This window comes from Stigmatopora nigra, chromosome 3 (assembly GCF_051989575.1).
Source record: "Stigmatopora nigra isolate UIUO_SnigA chromosome 3, RoL_Snig_1.1, whole genome shotgun sequence".
Taxonomy (NCBI): domain Eukaryota; kingdom Metazoa; phylum Chordata; class Actinopteri; order Syngnathiformes; family Syngnathidae; genus Stigmatopora; species Stigmatopora nigra.
The window spans coordinates 4,606,134-4,624,637 of NC_135510.1; the positions used below are offsets into that span (position 1 = coordinate 4,606,134).

The 18,504-nt window shown below is 39.4% G+C and overlaps 2 protein-coding genes across 3 annotated transcripts in view; both read right to left on the reverse strand.

Annotated features, from left to right (window-relative positions):
- ubl7b (ubiquitin-like 7b (bone marrow stromal cell-derived)) overlaps positions 1-18,504 on the reverse strand; it is a 259,966-nt gene that overhangs the window by 160,637 nt on the left and 80,825 nt on the right. The window lies entirely within an intron of this gene.
- insyn1 (inhibitory synaptic factor 1) overlaps positions 1-18,504 on the reverse strand; it is a 93,426-nt gene that overhangs the window by 44,215 nt on the left and 30,707 nt on the right. The window contains exons 2-3 of one of the 2 annotated variants that reach the window (XM_077713873.1): positions 14,090-14,268; positions 9,135-9,586 (exon numbers count right to left, since the gene is read on the reverse strand). In XM_077713873.1, coding sequence (XP_077569999.1) covers positions 9,135-9,278 — 144 coding nt within the window. In that variant the 5' untranslated portion in view covers positions 9,279-9,586; positions 14,090-14,268. Of the gene's footprint in view, positions 1-9,134; positions 10,579-10,917; positions 11,485-14,089; positions 14,269-18,504 lie in introns of those variants that run through there. The other variant, XM_077713872.1, reaches the window with a different exon arrangement.

Here is an 18,504-nt window from a genome sequence, read left to right on the forward strand (position 1 = left end):
CACTCATACTTTCTGCCCACTTCTCAAAGTTAGCCAACTAAATATTGTAGCTTCTGTTTACTCTGTTTATTTAGTTTTTAAAATATTAATGGTGATACTGCACAATTGTGTACAGACTGAAATGTTATTTTATGATGGCAGGAAGTGTCAGTGAATTGTAAATTCTATGTGCTTTGCAAAAGGAAAGAAAATAGGACCTGACACAAACTGCAATACAACATAAGCAGGAAATTACCCCTATGGAAGTAATAAGCATACAACGGAAGTAGACTTATTCCATTACAAGCACTTTAATAGATCTTGCTTTGTAGCCATCTCTGCTCAAGAAGTTGTCCATTAGATATTTTGTATGGCACTAACAACTAACTTCATAATGACATTGATCTCTAGTGGCTAAAGTCATGTGCCAACTCTACTGGATGACTGAATCTGAAAATCCTAAGGCAGAGAAAAGTGAATCTACATTTGTAAATCAGCTTCTCTGGGAAGACTACTGTTGAGAGGGTCATTTTGCCTTTGTGTTGCAGCTATTGGCATACGTGTTCTTTCTTCTGCAAAGAGTCTGGAATTTGCAAATTGCCTGACACTTTCCACCCACCCTATTATCTACTTGTCAGTCGCAACGTCATTATGGATTTGCACTGGAAAACAAGCTTTGCCCATCAATTTGCAAAAAAACGGGCATGCATTGAGCATAGACAATGGATTTACGCATATTCTTAAGTAACAGTGATTCCTAATCAACTTGTGTGGAATAATTATTAACGAATTCCGCAAAATCCAGTCTCTGTGTGCATGTTTTTATGAGTAAATAACTAATAAATTAAAGGAACATTTCTGGTTATGGCCAGCAATCACATTATAGTGGTTAAAACAGTAAAGCATTATATTTTCAAAATTTGAGGGCCATTCCACCATGCTTGATTCTATACTTCTGTTGACAAAAAAACTGACAAATAGAAACACGCACAACAGATCTAAAGTATAATGACTTCAACCACTACATTTGAATTAAATTCCTAACAGACCATGGGATTCAGCAGATGACACTATTGTTTTGTATTCATCTCGAAAAGCATTTAAGACTTAAGGTGCCATGTTGTCTTCTGTTCTGCGTAGAAAAGAGAACTGCTGGAGGCACGACATCGAGCTTTAATTTAGGAATTTAATTTCCATACACAAAATGGGGTCACACGACAAGGAGCAAATTGACAAGACACAGCACGCAGGTACTTGTCATTTCTTCTGAAATTGTTTTTTAATGAGAAGCAGCCCTTTGGCCTAGTTTCTGTGTTTCGGTGAAGACGCCGCTTTGATCAGTGCATTTCCCTATTCCAGTCTCGAACTTTTCACTAAATCCTTGGAGACCTCTGCGATCTAAACACAATGGCACAAGACCGTAGCATAACTAAAAAAAAAAAAAAGACGGTAGCAAATTAGAAACTAGGAAAAATAACACCGTCATGGAAAGCATTAATGTTCATGACGAATGTGTGAGCTACTGGTTTACTCTGATCGAACTAACAAGCATTCCTCGAGGTAGTCATTGTATTGAAAAGGATTTAAAGCCTTAAAGCTGATCAAATGTGTGGCTTGACCAGGGAATTTCTCTGGGTACTCCGGGTTGCTCCCAAATCCCAAAAAACAAGGAGGGTAGGCTGGTTGAACACTCTAAATTGCCCCTATGTAGGAGTGTGTAACATCTCCCACCTGGTGCCAGTAGTTACTTTGGATAGGCTCCGTCCGGCATCCCTTTGAGAAACACTTCAGAAAATGAATGAACATACTTCTGCAAAAGCATAGGTAATGAATGACAGCATGTTCCAACTTTAGGTTGCCATAGAAATGGAAGTGTGAAACTGTGGCCTTCCTCAACTGCTCTTAGCTACGGTCCCAAAAGGCAGCAGGCTCAAGTGTATCGCCCGAAGCAGCTGCCTTAAACAAACTTCCGAGGCAATGTTTGACTGTGAGTGCATATGGCATCTAAGCATTTATATGCGTGCAGTTAATGATCTGTGACCTATATTCTCTTGAGTTTTGATATGGGGGGAATGAAACAGTACTCAAGCACGGTACATTCTATACTCACGAGGGACCGATGCTACAGACCAAGCTGTGGGGGGAAAACAATTTCAGCTGTGGCAGTCTCAGTCTTACAGTTGAATGTTGTGAGTGTTGAATGTAAATTTTTAGTTTATTCTCCAGTTTGTGCAAAGGAAGTTAAGGTTTCTTTATTTATCTAATGGTTGTCGACACCTTAACAATTTCATTCTACCCTTCTGTGCTGTTGTTTTGCAAAAAAGTAGTACAGCTTGTCACTGCTTAAATGAGAAAGAAAATTGCACAAGCCAAGGTCTTGATTAAATGCCATTTTTGTTGTGTTGATTTCTTGGCATTAATGTATAAAGAAATATTCAAAAACATGTAGTCTGCCTTTTGCCTAAAGTCGGATGGGATAGGCTCCGGCAACCCCTGCAAGCCTGACAAGGATGCACGCAAGATTTAATAATTTTTACCTGAATCTTGTAGTATCTTTAATCAACGTACATGTTTTCAATACAACAATAGCAGTCTTAAACCATTGCCATCTGCCCAGTATGCAAGCATACCCCGAAAACCTCCAGATATGACATAACTACGTGATGGGGCATTTTTTCATTGTCTTTATTAATCATGTTGAAAATAGCCACAAGAATGGCCCTTACTGTGAGTCAATGTCAGCTTTGCCCTGCTGATCAGGGAAAAACTCAGGAGTGGGGAAGGAGGATGGGTTAGAAAAAGCAAAAGAGATGCCTGCAGAAAGAAAATTGCTCTTTGCTTTTATTCTTTAAGTTTGAAAGAAATTTGTTGCAAGCGCCCAGCATGTTTGTTATAGCAGGGCCCTTGGTAAACATAGAAACTTGAGGTAACCTGTGTTAGTCTCAAACAGGAGGCATGAGCTGGCAGGAAAAGATTACAACTGATCCTGGGCCAGATGATTGAAACAGTGTCAACACCGGGCTTCAAACAATACCAGCACTTAGCGTACGTATCACATGCTCTCAGAGCAGACAAGCTTGGCAGTCTACATACTATATATAGTGTGAATTTTGTATTCTATGTGGGAGGGGTGCACAGAATTTTGTGGTTCCTGACGTTTTGAACATGCAGATTCCATTCTCTGCCAATTAAATCAGATCATTTCATCCCCTATAAATGGCTTACTCTCACATCTCACAGATCTTTCTTCATGATGCATGCATAACAGACAACATAATCAGAAATTCTAAGGAAGATAGTAGCAAAATTAAAACTTAAAGTTATGTTCACGGCCATACAGTATACCATATATGATATCTCATCTCTGCTTCTCGGTCAAAAGTCAGTTTGGAAAGGCTCAAGACCAAACATGACCTTAAATATATATAAAATGAAAAACACAAGAGTACTGGAAATCAAATAAATGCATATGACAAACCCGCATTGAATTACAGCCAATTCCGATGTGTCATTTTGAAATGAATGAAAATGACCGGCTCCATTGTAAAATCAAGGATTAGGTTTCTGGAATATGGTGGGTGGGTGAAATGACCGCAATGGGTGAGACTTGTAAATGAATAATGATGGCTAGTTTTTGATTCACGGCACTCTACCAAAGATTAATTAAATAATCTCCACCCTCACGGTGGCCATTCTCATTAATAAAGCAGCAGGGTCTAGTGTAATGACGACTATTGAGAAAACTAGCCTCAATCTATCCTGAGGCCTTCTGTCAGGGGGCAATGTCCTCTAGTGTGCTACATTCAGCCAGTGATAATTGCTCTTTCTTTATCGTCTTTTGACCTCATCTCATTCGGCGCTTTATTGTATTTGAGGAGTCCTGATTGCCTGCCCTGTGTTCATTTGTCTTGTGCCGAACACAGATGTGCTCCATCGTAGGCTTCTGCATAATGGCCGTCATAACACTCCATCATCCTTCCTTCCTTGCCTCCATTTTTTTGTTCTTTTTAAAAATGCTTCATCGTGCTATCTTGACTTTCTCACCCTCACTTTGTGCTTTATTGCATTATTTCAATTTGGCAAGTGTGGGAGTGTCTGATAAGGAGTATTGTCTTCAATCAGATGCCATGTATTCTGCCAAAGTTAGTTGAAGCAAACAATTGAATGTCACATAACGTTCTTTGTTTATCCTCTGACCAAGGTTGATGCCACAATTCAATGAAGGATTTTTCCAGAAGAGTTGGCTCTCCTGCCAGTATGATTATTACAAATGGAGTGCTTTATCAGCGGGTATTACTGTCCACTGTCCTTCCTTTATGTCCTTCTCATTGGACTCGTCACAAAGAGTGTCATGCAATTCACGAGTACAAGAGAGTCATATGTCACACTAATTGACTTTCAACGACATTAACATCAAGAAAACTTTCACCAGGCGTGAAATACAGTAGCGAGGATATTACAGCATATGTTAGTGAATGCGAGTTCAGGTATACAGTAACAAGAGCATGACGATTTAATTGATTTAAGGTTTATTGCAACATACACAATGAAGATCACTTCCAAAATTGTACGTGTTGCAAAAAGTGAAAATCTAGAAGTAAGTGATGCCATAATCTTGGATATTACTAAAGATAAATGTTGATAAACCGTAAACCCACTTTTATGCCACCTTACAGTGGAACCACCAATTTCACATATCTATCCATTTCCTCTATCGCTAATCCTGTTCAGGGTCACGATGAACTACAGTGGATATCATCTGACTTCAAGCAAAAGGACAAATTACTACTCCCTCGACTGGTCACCAACAGTCACCTGTCTTTTGGAGGAACAAACAACTAATGGCACAATTTCTTCAGAAGAACAAAAAGAAGTAGAACTGTAAACCGTGAGAGACACTCCAAAGTCTATGGCTTGATTTGTTCTTTTTTTTTAACATTGACTTTTGTAGAATGGCTTTTTGTAATTTTACATTTCACTCAGGAAATCTGTAGTTGCCAATACTCAGATTGTAGATTTCAACAGCCATCTAGTTCAATAAGGAAGAAAGAATTGTACTGCCAATCACTGATTTTTTGGTCTTTGTAAGCCTGGCATTCTTTTGGATTCTATTCAATAGGAAACTTTTGTGTTATTTATTGGTTTGTGTATGCTGTCTATATGCAGGATGAATTCAGCAGTCAAGTCACAGCCATAGATTGCAGTTGTGCCATCGTATTTGGATATTCAAATGAATGCTTGTACGTGTGCCTTTGCAATGAAAATGAAAAGCATTTTGTAGTTGAAAACCCTTGCTCCAAGTGTGGAAACTCAACAGAGGCCCATTAAAGGAAGTGAGCCAAGGATGTTGTAGATACATGGCACATTTCCCATTGACGGGCTTCTGGGGCACACGAATGATTAATGGTTCATAGCAGATATTTCTGTAGGGTCGCTACGGAAGGCCGCTTGTAAGAGAATTATGCTCAAGGGTTTGAACTTTGGTGGAATTTACAGAGGATGTTTTTGGCATGGGTTGTTTATTAATTAGGTTGATGAATCCTGGTAAACAAGAAAGTAAGAAACTCTCCCTGACCTCCTTTTGGGCAATGAGGAGACCAAGCCTCTAAAGGGAGGAGAATCGGTTAAGGTCAAGGACCGGCTAAAAGAAAAATGATGGGATTAAAAGAAGTAGGTAGTTTTCAAGTAATGAATTTAGATTAAAATTAGCTGTTGACCAGTTGAGGATGAGTCTTGCTCATACCCCAGTGGGATAGATTACAGCTCGACTCTGATCCTCATAAAGATTGCGCTAGAAAACGGAAATGTATAGTAATTTAACGAAAAAGTCCAAAATACGATATTTCAAATAACTTCATCCCAATAACTGATGACAAAGCTGTTTATTTTCTATCAAAAAATATATTATTGATACTGTTAGAGTCATGTTGCGAGCATTTTCATAGTGTTACCTTTTTTATTTTCTTTCCTGTGAATATTGCTTGATTAATTCATGACACACATTGAAACATGGCAGAGTGTCCTAATATGATTTGTTTGCCTCCAGAAATGCTTGTGTTCATTTGTGAACCGTAGTTTTTTCCTATTTAGAAGACTAGCGCAAATATTTTTCTGTGAGGTTATGCGATGAAAAGATTAACCATGTTAAAAAGTGAAATAAAAATGGTCTGGACTGTGCTAAGCGTTGAAATCCAATAAGAGTGATTGGATCTTAAATGGCTGGGGAACATTTTGATTTTTCAGTCAATGGGCAAGGCTATTACAACTTTAGTTGTAAAAAAAAAAAAAAAAAAATTTAGCTCATGTTGAACTCCATCTAAATAGTTTGATTGAAGGCTAGAAAAACAAATGAGTTGGCATTGATTAAACTAGAAACAATCAAACTATGTTATGCAAGCGGATCTATTTGCTGGATGGAATATTAATGTTGTTCTTATGATGCTGAGTTTTTTTGTTTTCTTGATTTGCTGAACATGATTTAGAAATGTTCTCAAGCCGGGAATGCAAAATAGGAAAATAGACTAGCAAGCCTGTGGCGATCTGCAGTCAATCAATTAATCGTACAGTAAATAAAAAAACATGTTTTTTTTTTTCTGGCTGTGAATTATCACTGTGTATTCTAGTTCCTTTTACAGTCATCAACATGCTGTAGAACTAATGTGGATACAAAAGGAAAAATTTATGAAACATTGTACGCATTGGGGCATGTAGAAAAGTTCCCATTTAGATGCATATGATCAGCAATGACATCCTTTGACCCTGGACATCACTAGAGTTCCACCAGCTCTCTAAAGACCTTGCTTGTGATAAGAAGTCATTACTGCCCCTTTGTCGAGTTATTTATTTCAAAGCATTCAAGTGGCAATTCATCATTTATTTATGTATAAGTTATGTATTATGACATTCTTTTCCCATAGACAAAATGCGAGATTTAATGCAACATTAGTCGTCCACACATATCACTGATTTTTTTGTATCCTAGAGGATGTTTAATTGCACGGTAAGTTAATCGCAAGGTAGTGATATTGAGGACATGTTCACTAATAAATGAGAATTATCATGTTATGGTAAAATATGCAATTTTTCATGTGACTAATAATGCCAATAGCAGTACTGTATACTAATTCTGCAATAGTGGATAGTTTCAAAGTAAAAAACAAAAGCAATAACTACTTCATGTAACTAAAAAAATGGAAGGGATATCTTCCAGTACATATATTTTCGGCCGATATACTGTCAAGCTAATATAGAGAATAAGGGTTACTACTAGAAATGTCACACTCATCACAATATGTTGTACCTTGAATGCTAATAGCCACAAAGATTTCATGGAGGAAAATCATTAGGTGACTGCAGAATGCCCTCACTTTATATTTATACGATGTTTTCAAGATACGGAATCAATGAATATACTCTTTAATGCAGCCGTGAAAGAACACATTGCAATGCAGCAATATATTTTTTTAGGTGTCAATGAATTGTAGCTTACATTAAACTTTATGACTATAATGATGGGTTCGGGATATATTAGTTTTTAATTTGCATTCAAATTCAGATTATGTTGGTTTGTCATCCATTCAGCTGGGTTTTACTTCAAATCAAATGTTTGTAAAAGCCGTTAGGTGTTCATACACTATTTAACATTAGTAATATCAATTGTATTCATATGTCTTGGACAGTAGAGAAAAAATGATGTTCCTATTAGTATAAAAATGTTCACTGTATATTTAAACTGTTCACCAATTCCAAAGAACAAGAGTGAAACAACAAATACAACGGATGGTGTATTTAAAATAGTAAGCAATGCTGCAATATTTTATGAGGCAATTCAATACCTCAATTTATTGTGATTTGTAGCAATAATGTACCTCGAACAGATCGCGACCCTCCCATTTTCTACTAGCGTGGTCTTTGAGAAGAACAGCAAAAGTAAAACAAACGAGGCTTAAGAGAAAATGATAAAATACATGGGGAATTCTTCCCCACCACATGAGTCTAATATGAATCCCGTCTATCTACGAGAGATTGAGACATTACTCCAAACTTATGTTAGAGTCATCATGCTCCCTTAATGGTAATAGGCGTCGGGGGCTGGCAGTGGCACAAGGCGCGTGTTTGTTCATAAATATCTCCGGGCCGGCATTACTCCACTTGCTGTAGCACCATAATCGTCAATCATGGCCTCGCCGTCCTACTTTAGAGGGGGCTTGCTGTGAGCCGTGCCCTTGCGCCTCTGAGTACATAAGAGGTGAGAGTCTAAAAGAATATGTGCAAAGGGATTGTGTTGTGACACCCTGGCAGCTTCGAAACGTGTATTTAAAGCCTCCCCCCTCCTGTCTTATGGATGTTACATGCACCAACATGGACCTTTGCGGCATTTTCAAAGCACGTTTCTCTTCCTCTGCCTTTGCCTCTTTGGGAAAAGGTGGAAGGTTAATAACTGGAAGGATGCTGGATGGGTTTAGCCAAGCTCCCATCCGTCTCTGTCTCCCCAGCTGCTGTTATCTTACTCTTTAGGAGAAGCTGAGCAAGACAAGCTCATAGCTAGGGGAAGATCCCAAAGAGATGACGAGGGCAATTGTGTACTTGTGGACTGAGATTATCAGTAAAAGACTCTATTCTTTTATTTCTGATTTTAAAGTTAAAAACGGCATAGAATCTCTCTTTTGTCGAGTCCTTTTCAATCATCCTTGACACGCTGCAGTTGCAAAACTACAGAAATCTCGTTGATCCTGAACAAAATGCTTACATAACTGTTGCGGTACTAAGTGCGGGATCTTATCTAAGCCCTTTTTTTTCTCTCAAAGTGAAGCTTTATGCATCTCATTGGGTTCTTGCACCAGATTTTACCCCCACACCTCACACCCATCTTTAAATTGAAGACATGAGCAGTGTTAGTAATTGTCTCATATTTGATGGGGTGGAAAAAGGCACCTTCACTGGAGGTACTAATCAACAATATTCTCCTGCCGCACAACTGAAAAACTCAGCTCTCACTTCAAATCTTAATCACAATCTCCACACTGTGAGGAGAATGTTACGCTTAATTAAATGAACTCTTCCTTGGCAGCACACCCACTTAGAAGCCACTTTTCCCCATCGCAACCCTTCAAAACCCTCCAGCGAGACGTACAATATGTAATTTTCAAGCTCACCTCCCGAAGTTCCTTGGCCACATCTTTGAGCTCTTTGAGAATTCCTTCCAGCTGGTCAATCACCATCTTCATATGACTTCGGATGCGTTCTCTCGGGCTGGGGGTCTCAGAGGTGTCCCGGGCCTGAGCTCTGCTGAGGGACATCCTTCACAAAGTGACGTGGGGCCAGTGGCCGACAGGCTGAGGGCGTGGGGGAGCCGATTCGGGGTCCATGTCTTTGGCTACCAGGAGCCTCAGTGCTACTGATCCGAACAGGGGCTCCAACCACGTAGGGAGACCTCAACATCTTAAAAGCACCTGGACGACCTAAACACCTTTCCTCGCCCGCACACTCGGCACTTGGTCACTCTCAGGCAGCCATGGCGTCCATCCAAAAATGGGGAGAATGATGTGAGCGCAGGAAAAGTGAAGCACAATAAATCCATGGAAAAAAAGGAGAAGCAAAAAAAAGGCTGGAATAAAAAAGAAAAAATCTTACATAATCTCACTAAACCAACTCATCTCATGTGTCAGTGTGTACAGCTGAAATGGTTCTAGAGGAGATGCTATTTAAAACAAAGTTCTATGCTTGGCAAGGTGCTTTTCCCTCTTACATGTGAAAAACATAGCAATATTATGTCATGCTACGATTATAAAAGTCGATCAATATCCATTCGCCCTAGACATACAAAAATACAACACCCCAGTTAATTGTCTTCTTCTATGAAATTTGTAAGGGAGTCGAAAAAAATAATGGATATTCCTTTGTGCTCAATTGAAAATGAGGGAGTTCAATAGTTCACGTCGAAATAAACTTCAGATTTCTGTTTCAGCGCAAATGACAACTTAATAATGATGTCTTTCAGTCATTGTCAGAGGGGGAGGGTCGGTGTACCTTGGAGCTCTTTTCCTTGAGAATCCAATCTTCCTTCCCAAAAGAAGGATTTATTCCAGGTGGCAGAGGATAAGGAAGAATTAATTCCTAGGCCTATGAAACGTGACTCTCGTATGGAAGTGGTCAAAAAGAAGAAGAAGAAAAAATAGAAATCTTGGTGCATGAGACACAGTTACTGAGCAAAGCAGTGACTTTCCCTAGAATCTGTGTGGCACTTGATGCCCAGAGTAGTCCATCGGGGTGTGCCCCCATAGAAAAAACACCCCAAAAGAGCCGAATGAGAAAAAGACTCTTCTGTCTCTCTCAGTTGTTGCTAAGGGAACCGGGTCTGCCTACCCGTGCCGTGATTGGATAATTATTATACTTCTTATCCGTGCAGTGTGTGGTTTCCTATGCTGACTCTTCTTTCAGATAGGCAGAGCGCTCAGCGCCATCAAGCAGGATGAGATAAATCCCCGAAAAAGATGCCTGGCGGTGCCTCGGAGAACAAGCGACGAGGAGCGCTTCCTGTCAGATTCGTTCGGTGCGACGCTACTGCCACGGTGCACGTTGGCCGGCCTCACGTGGCACCTGGACAGATGGGGATAGGGGGGTAGAAAAAGGAAAGCAATCTCTTATTCCCCCAATCTTTCGCAGCACCTTGAACATACAACGGAGTGAACAGGATGGACAGCGAAAGGGATTAACTAGGAGCTCGTGTCAGAAAGCATCAGTGTGCGATTCACAGACTTCCCTTTTTCTGTGCATCACATTATACTGTTGTCCAGAGCAAACTCTCCAAGCACATCCTTGGCATTGGGATCGAAAGACAAGCTTTCAACACCACTTTTTTTGTCTTCCATACACTCTCACTGGTACACAAACACACACAAAAACAGGCATGCATAGTTCCCTTACTCCCTTACTTACTGTCTTGACAGGAGAGAAGCCTCTATCAACGGGGGTCTTTGACTCTCCGGCTCATCAAGAAGAGGAAGATGAGTCTGTGTGGAGGACAAGCGGGAGGAGGCAGGAGAGCAATTGGCAGTCTGTTGAGGGGAGCCCAAAGTGGCCAGAGAAGACACGGCCGCCTCCGTTCCTGTCAGCGCCGCTTCGAGCGTCACTCCGATAACCGGGACGCTGAAAATGAGCCACCCGTCATCCACCGCTGGCGTTCGCCTGCCTTGGCGAGGCGGTCGACAGACGAGTAGAGCTGTGAAAAAGGGGAGCTGCGAGCAAATGACAGTTTCTCCTCGCTTGTCTGTCTGCCGTGTCTCAACGCTTTGACCACTGAGCCCACCCCAGCCTAATACCCCTCCTCTCTCCTTCTCACTCTCTCCCCACCTTCTGTCGCTCTTGCTCTTTCTACAGTCTCTGCCCCCTGCACCTTAGTTGTGTCTTCCCCGACTGCCGGATGAAGGCGAGCTGATGCCAGAGTTTATCATGTGGCTCAGACTCCTGCCAACACCACTTGGCTCCTTGCTTCCACTCGGTGGAGGAGGAGTCTGGTGCTTTTAAAGGCGCAGCTTCTCCATCCTCACATTGCTACCTGGATACTTGTCTCCTTCTCCTCTCTCTTGGAGGTGTTGTCTTTTGTACCCAGATGAAGTCAAACTACTGTCAAACTAGCATTCTGAGGGGCACAGAATGCTCCAGATATGAGCTGTAAAAGCAGGATCAGATTTGATTAACTTACAAGTAAAACTCTTGCTCAATAGATTGATCATTGCCCCTGTGAAAGTTCCATAGCATTTCCAGTGATCTCGACTTCCAACTTCCAGGCCTATATCAGCACTTTCAAGGCATGGATCATCAAACCAGTTGATGTAAAAATCAGAATGGTTTTTGATTTTATGTTGGAGAGAAAACAAATCCTTTTTCAGTTAGTCTGGGTTTCTATGACATTCAAAAAAAGAAAACAAATATGAAATGCCAGGCTAAATGAACACTTCTACAAAAATCCAGCACTACCCCACTCTCTGATGAAAAAACCCAACCAAGTAGGTCATCTCTTTCTTAAATTCTAAAGAAAACTTCAGACTGAGGCAGGTAGAGCAGTCTCAAAGCGAAGGATTTTCAAAATCATCCCTATCAAAGGCAGGTTGGTGCTTGATTACATCATTGGGGAGACAGAAAAATTTCCTCTTCATAAGAAAGTTTCATTTCGGTCTTACCAACACTCCATGAGGTGGTATGGATAATTCTGTATGAAGAATTGGCGCTTAAAATAATGGATACACAACACGGGTGCCGTTTGATCATAATGGCCAAGTCTGGGTCCTGATGAATGGGAGATTTCTCAATCAGCGCAATTCTGAGAGAGTCTTTATAAACCAAGATTGAATTGTCGATTCAAGACAGCAGGTACTCCAATTTCCGAGACGCACTAGCTAGTTGCATAGTGTCTTATCTTCTCTTCCGTCTTCCTACACTTCCAAGAATAGCGGTACCAAGCGGCAGGGTGCCTCGAATTAGTGGAATTTATAAAGCTGGTTTGTGGAATGACAGACCTTTTGATAAAAAGGTTTTTACTCAGCATGGCTGCATAATGTTAAAAAAAAAACATTTTCAAATTGCAATTTAAGACATGATTTATTCACAGACTCCCTGTTGCAAAAGTGTAAATTTGAGTACAATTGATGCACTCGATAAATATACTAAAGTGGATTGAATAAATAACAAATTTAAACATTCACTAAATCCTTTTTCAAGTATTCGAGGCCCCCAGTGGCAGTCAAACTTCACTTTAAAAAATCACTGTCCAAAAGCATTCAAACTACTTTCCAGCTCTCTTTTTGGGGGGTTTGTTTGTAAGATAATTGAGCAGAACAGCCTGAGGCTTTGTGCATTTCTTAGCATAATTGCCAAGTGTGATTCAGGTTATGTGGATTTTCCATGCAGATTAGTTTTTTTCTGGCGATCTGGAATTGCAGATTTTATTCTGATGCTTAAGGGTAATTGGGTTTGGTGAGTCTAATTGTTTTGAAGTCATCATTAAAAACAAAACACTTATTTACCTGTATTGGTTTCGCAATGCATCAAAGTGTGTGGTTCTCATCATCCACACAATATTTCAGATGGGCTGTTCGTCAAACAGAGTCTGCGCGAAACAGGTGTCCTTGAACATTTTTCCAAAGCACCTTGACGGTACTAAACAAGGAGGCTCCGTTTTGATACGCTTTTATGCACTCGTTTTCTTTTGCTTGACATTGCACAACCTCTTTCTTTTTTTTGTTGCAAGGTTTATTTAATAGACCAATGCCCAATAGAACGGGTTCATGACTAAATGCCATCCCCTTGGAAAAGAACCAGGTGCACAGTGCAGATAGCTTCACGCCACTGATGCCGTAATGGGCAAAGGAAATGGATTATTTTCTTCATGTAAAATATTTTTCTTTCCCGTTGTAGCTATACTGTTTGGTTTGTTGGAATCTGGTGAGGTTTTAAAATAGGATTGGGACTTAACTTTACAATTATTGTTCTTTTTTTTTTAATGAAATGTAATTATTTGTAGTTAGTGGCAAGACATGTATAGAAGCATGGACGAGACTACTGCCCAAACTGTGAGAAAGTGAATGAATTGCCAAACATACCATAGTTGGAAACGAGATTGCAGTCACATTTCAACTAATGCATGATCACAATTCTAATTCAGCGACTTGAACAGGAGACAATTTCATTCAATCAATGCTCAAATAATCAGCAATCAACATACAGTCTGTCTATATTAAACACTGTTGCCCGGGGAGGCCTGGAGAAACACACGATTTATTCATTTGCACAACAGATCCGAGGGTGTACATCTGCAGGCTGCAGATGATGAAAGTGGCTGGTTGATTGTTGAGTTTCAGAATTATGGTTTATGTGTGTGCATGTGTGTGTGTGTGTGTGTGTGTGTGTGTGTGTGTGTGTGTGTGTGTGTGTGTGTGTGTATTTGTATTTTTGCACACCTATCAGTCAATTCCAAGACTTACCTTTTCTCTGATCCAACCAAAAATAAGAGCAAACATCTTTTCTTTTAAAAATAGGTATTTTTTTTTAAATGTCTTTAGTTTATACAAATGTTCTGACTGCTCTTTTTAAAGGAAAAGAAGTCTCTTACCTTGTTCTTTTTTGGGCGGTCACATCAATACTTGTCAACATTGGCACTTCTTGGTTACTTATCTATAAACAGCTGATTGGGTCATGAAGCTTTCCAGACCTTGCGCATTTCGGGTCTATTTTCCTCAGAGCATGGTGTGATTTGTCTTTTTGTGCATCTTCTAGAAACTGGTGTGACTTCTAGGAAGATAGAAAAGGGACATTAAGAATAGCAACTATCTTAAACTGGCAAATCTCTCTGGTTTTACAAAGAGTTGATGCTTTAATTGTCATGCCCTTCACTCTAAATACAATATTTAATTGTATTTTAAGGCCAAAAATATCGAACACATCTGTAAATCAGGCTTTTGCTCACTTTGATGGCAATACAGGAAACATGTTAAAGTTTTGAACAAAATCAGAGGTGTTTTTCATCATCTTTGGAGCATACGCATACAAATAAAGAACAATTCTACTTTTATAAGCCTATATTTAAGTTAGTTATTTGGCAGCCACTGTTACAAAATGTCCACATGATTTTTTATTTTATTTTTAGATTTGAGACAGTGTTTGCAAGCAATCAATACAGATGTTCTTCCAACATTGATTGCATAAGGAGAGAGAATTTAAGCCTGTGGTTTCTATCAACAAATGAAAAATACATGCAAGTGGAGCACTTTTATGATGTGCTTTTTTTCTAAATTTAGGTTGGACTGCATTACATTGAAAACTCTGAGGTGCAACTCATCTGATCTAGGATGCTGTACGTTTGATTTTGTGTAGAATTTAAGTCTGATTCAAGTGTAAAAATAGGTTAATCACAGATAATAAAATTGAACCTTCAGATAAAAGACTCAGTCTTGCTGTCAAGGCCGATATTTTGCAAATTTGGCCATATATTGGTGCGTAGCCCCCTTTAAATATTCCCAGATCAGAGTTGGGAAATTGAAAATTGCGTGTAAGTTGATATTTGCGCTTTTATAAATATTTAAGTACAACAATGTGTAGCTCACTTGTCACACTAAAGTTGGAAATGTCCAGTTTGGGCGAGATGTTTACAAAGATTTGCGATCAATATTATTCAATTGAGTCCTTTATTCATTTTCTGGTGTAGAAAATGTAATGGCACTGCATATAGGATAAAATACCGTACCATTGCACATTGAGAAGAATGAATGACGTTGAGTTTTACATGCATCGCTGTCTTCTTCTCCAGAATTAAATTATGGTTCACATGCATTACGGTTGTGTTGTTGAAGGACACATGCTACAGAAAATAACATCCATGCTGTATGTAGCAAGTGATTGACATAGTGAAGGTCATTGGACAAGCTTATAGCAACTCTAAATTTACAGGCCAAACCTTTGGTATCCCTTTTTAAAGCCTAATCAAATATACAAATTATTTTCTTCATTCATGTTTGGAACTTTTGTTAACAAGTTTGAACTTTTGGCCAATCAAAGAATTTCTATATATATTTTTTCTTTCTATACATTCCTATCTTAACACGGAGGTTTCTTTAAACTGCTGCCCAGATGGATTTACATGCATATATTTTTTTAAGACTATAAGATCCGTGCATCTTTATTCATACAGTAAAGGCTGGTACAATGACTTTGAAACCATACCAAAAAAGGAGACAGCTTTGGAATGTTAAGTATCTTTGTTCATGAGGATGTGATCGAGAAAGAGATTGTGGTTGCTTTAATTCCCATGGATTGAAAGGGTGTGAATTTAGTACTGGTGGCTGACAATGTGCCCTAAGGCAAAGTGCTGCAACGCACCTCACAAGCTTGGAAAGCACCTTTGTGTGCAGCTTTCTTGCGCTGGCATCTCTCCCTTGCTTCTTTTAATTCAAAGACTCCCCATTGTTTACATGTGTATTCGTGGTCATGCGCTTGATATTGTTGTGATTTCTGAGCAAGTATATCACGTTAAGGACATGAACAAATTTCTTCTATTATATTTTTTGGTTCAATGAAAATGCTTAATGGGCCATTTTGTATGATTGTGAATCTTCGGTGCTCGGACGTTTGGTCGCCGGTCTTTTGGTCGCCGGTCTTTTGGTCGCCGGTCTTTTGGTCGTCGGTCTTTTGGTCGCCGGTCTTTTGGTCGCCGGTCTTTTGGTCGGCGGTCTTTTGGTTCCTTTTGGTCGCCGGTCAAATGGTGGCAAGAGTTTACTGTTGAAACTACCTCTCAAAATTATATTCATGAGAGTTTAATATCTAAGAAAGAGAGTTTATTATCTAAAAGAGAGAGCTTAATATCTAAGTACTGTTTAATATCTAAGTACTGTTTAATATCTAAGTACTGTTTAATATCTAAGTACTGTTTAATATCTAAGTACTGTTTAATATCTAAGTACTGTTTAATATCTAAGTACTGTTTAATATCTAAGTACTGTTTAATATCTAAGTACTGTTTAATATCTAAGTACTGTTTAATATCTAAGTAGATTTGACCGGCGACCAAAAGGGACCTTCAAGTCAACATGTGACTAACTGGCTGACAATTAAGGGAAAGGCACTTCAAGGTTAATTGTATTTAGTACAAACGTCACAGAGCGAGATGGATAGACAGTTAGTTTAAGTTTACTTTCTACATTACGCAAAGACAAGGAATTACAAAATTTGGTTTTGAATAAACGGTCCACTAGTGTGAAAATTAATGTTTTTGTACCCTGCAGTTGTGGCTCCGGAACAAAGTCACCTGGGATAGGTCCCAGGACCTTTTTTGTGGACAATGGCTATAGAAAATAGATGAATGTTGTTGGTATTCAAAGAGAGTTCAGAAAATGTTTATTGCGACAAGCCCACTGTTTGAAGAACCCCCAAGACAACACGATAAATGATCAAAGAAGGAATCATTTCCATTTTGAATGCATTTGCAGTTTGTGACTAAATGTGCCTAATTTCCACTGAGATTCCACTCACAATGACAGTATTTATTCTCATTGTCATGGTAATCCATATTTTTACAGATTTTGGCTCAGTGGTGGCCTCCATGTTGCACAGCCAGACGTAGCTTGCTTTGTCTCACATGGACAAACAAAAAAGAACGGGCTAATCATTAATGACAGCTATTGCTTCTACACTCACCTTTCAATACTTCAACCAGAAGTCCCTCATGTTTGCTTTTTTTGGAATGCAAAGTGCCTCCAACTGTAACTGACCCCTTGATGGATCAGCTCTCTTACACAATGAAATGAGGCTTAAGTGTTTGATTGATTTCTCATTTCCTTTTCCTTTTCCAATGGTGGCAAATGATAGCTGCATGTGTTCATTGGCTGAAAGGGTCAGCAGTCTCATCATGAAAAGTGGAGCGTTTCAGTCGGATTTGCCCTGGTGAAATCACTTGATGGTCTACCTGTCCGTATGTTAATCAATACAGGTTCCTATAATTTATTAACGTCTTACAATAAAAGTCATTAGTCTTAAACCAGATACACGTAATAATTTTCAACATTTCAATAGGTTTATCTCAGAAAAAATAGCCCACAAATATCTTCAAGACTGACCTAAAGGGAGCATGCTGTCATGATAAATGTAGAAATTATAGAAAAGAAGAGAGAGTAAGAAATAGAAGAATCTAGGCTAAATATCACCTTAACTACATTGCGTTTGAAAACCTTTCTGGCATTATTATTCTCAGGAGCATCTTTTGAGACATGTTATACAAACACCTGGCATGAGCAGTTGCTCCAATATCTGCACAAGCTTCAGGTTCCTTCTTAATTGGCTTTCGTTCCGTTTCATATCACAATTATGGAGTAGGTGAAGCAGGCCCCAACTCATCAGTGCAGATATTGATATGCGATAGCAAATATTGAACAGCTTTAGCTTTTACCACTGTTGGCGGGTGCAGTCTATTATCCTCCAGATAATTCTAAGCGATATATTTTTCAGACATTCAGTGAATCAGGTGTTTTGTTGGTTTTGATTAAAAGGGAGAAAAATAAATCACACAATATAACCCACAAATTCCAGGATATGGCACGCAAGTCATTGGATGTTCTTGGATTCCTTTAGTCGCTTTAAAAGGTTTTGAAAGAGTTAGACTAAACTGAGGAATTACTGGGGAAAAAAGTAAGAGGTTGACGCTCCTCCAAAAGTGCTTGACAAATCACACTGTCTCCGCTGGGAGAATGTCACCATGTATAACGAAAGGGCACTAATGGGGGCTGTTCCCGAATTCTAATTGCAGCGGGGGGTCATTGAGAGTGTTCTTGAGGCCATTTTCGTATTGACCTGTTTGAGATAACTGGGGAGGATGGACAACACAATGTATTTTTGATGAGGTGGCACAAAGCGGTCATTAGCCAAACCGATCGCTCATTGGCATTGATGAAAAAAAAAAACGAATGACCGCACTGACATTTAACCTTGGGTCAGGTTTTCTCTAATATGATGTAGTTTGGATGTGGAACAAGCTCTTGG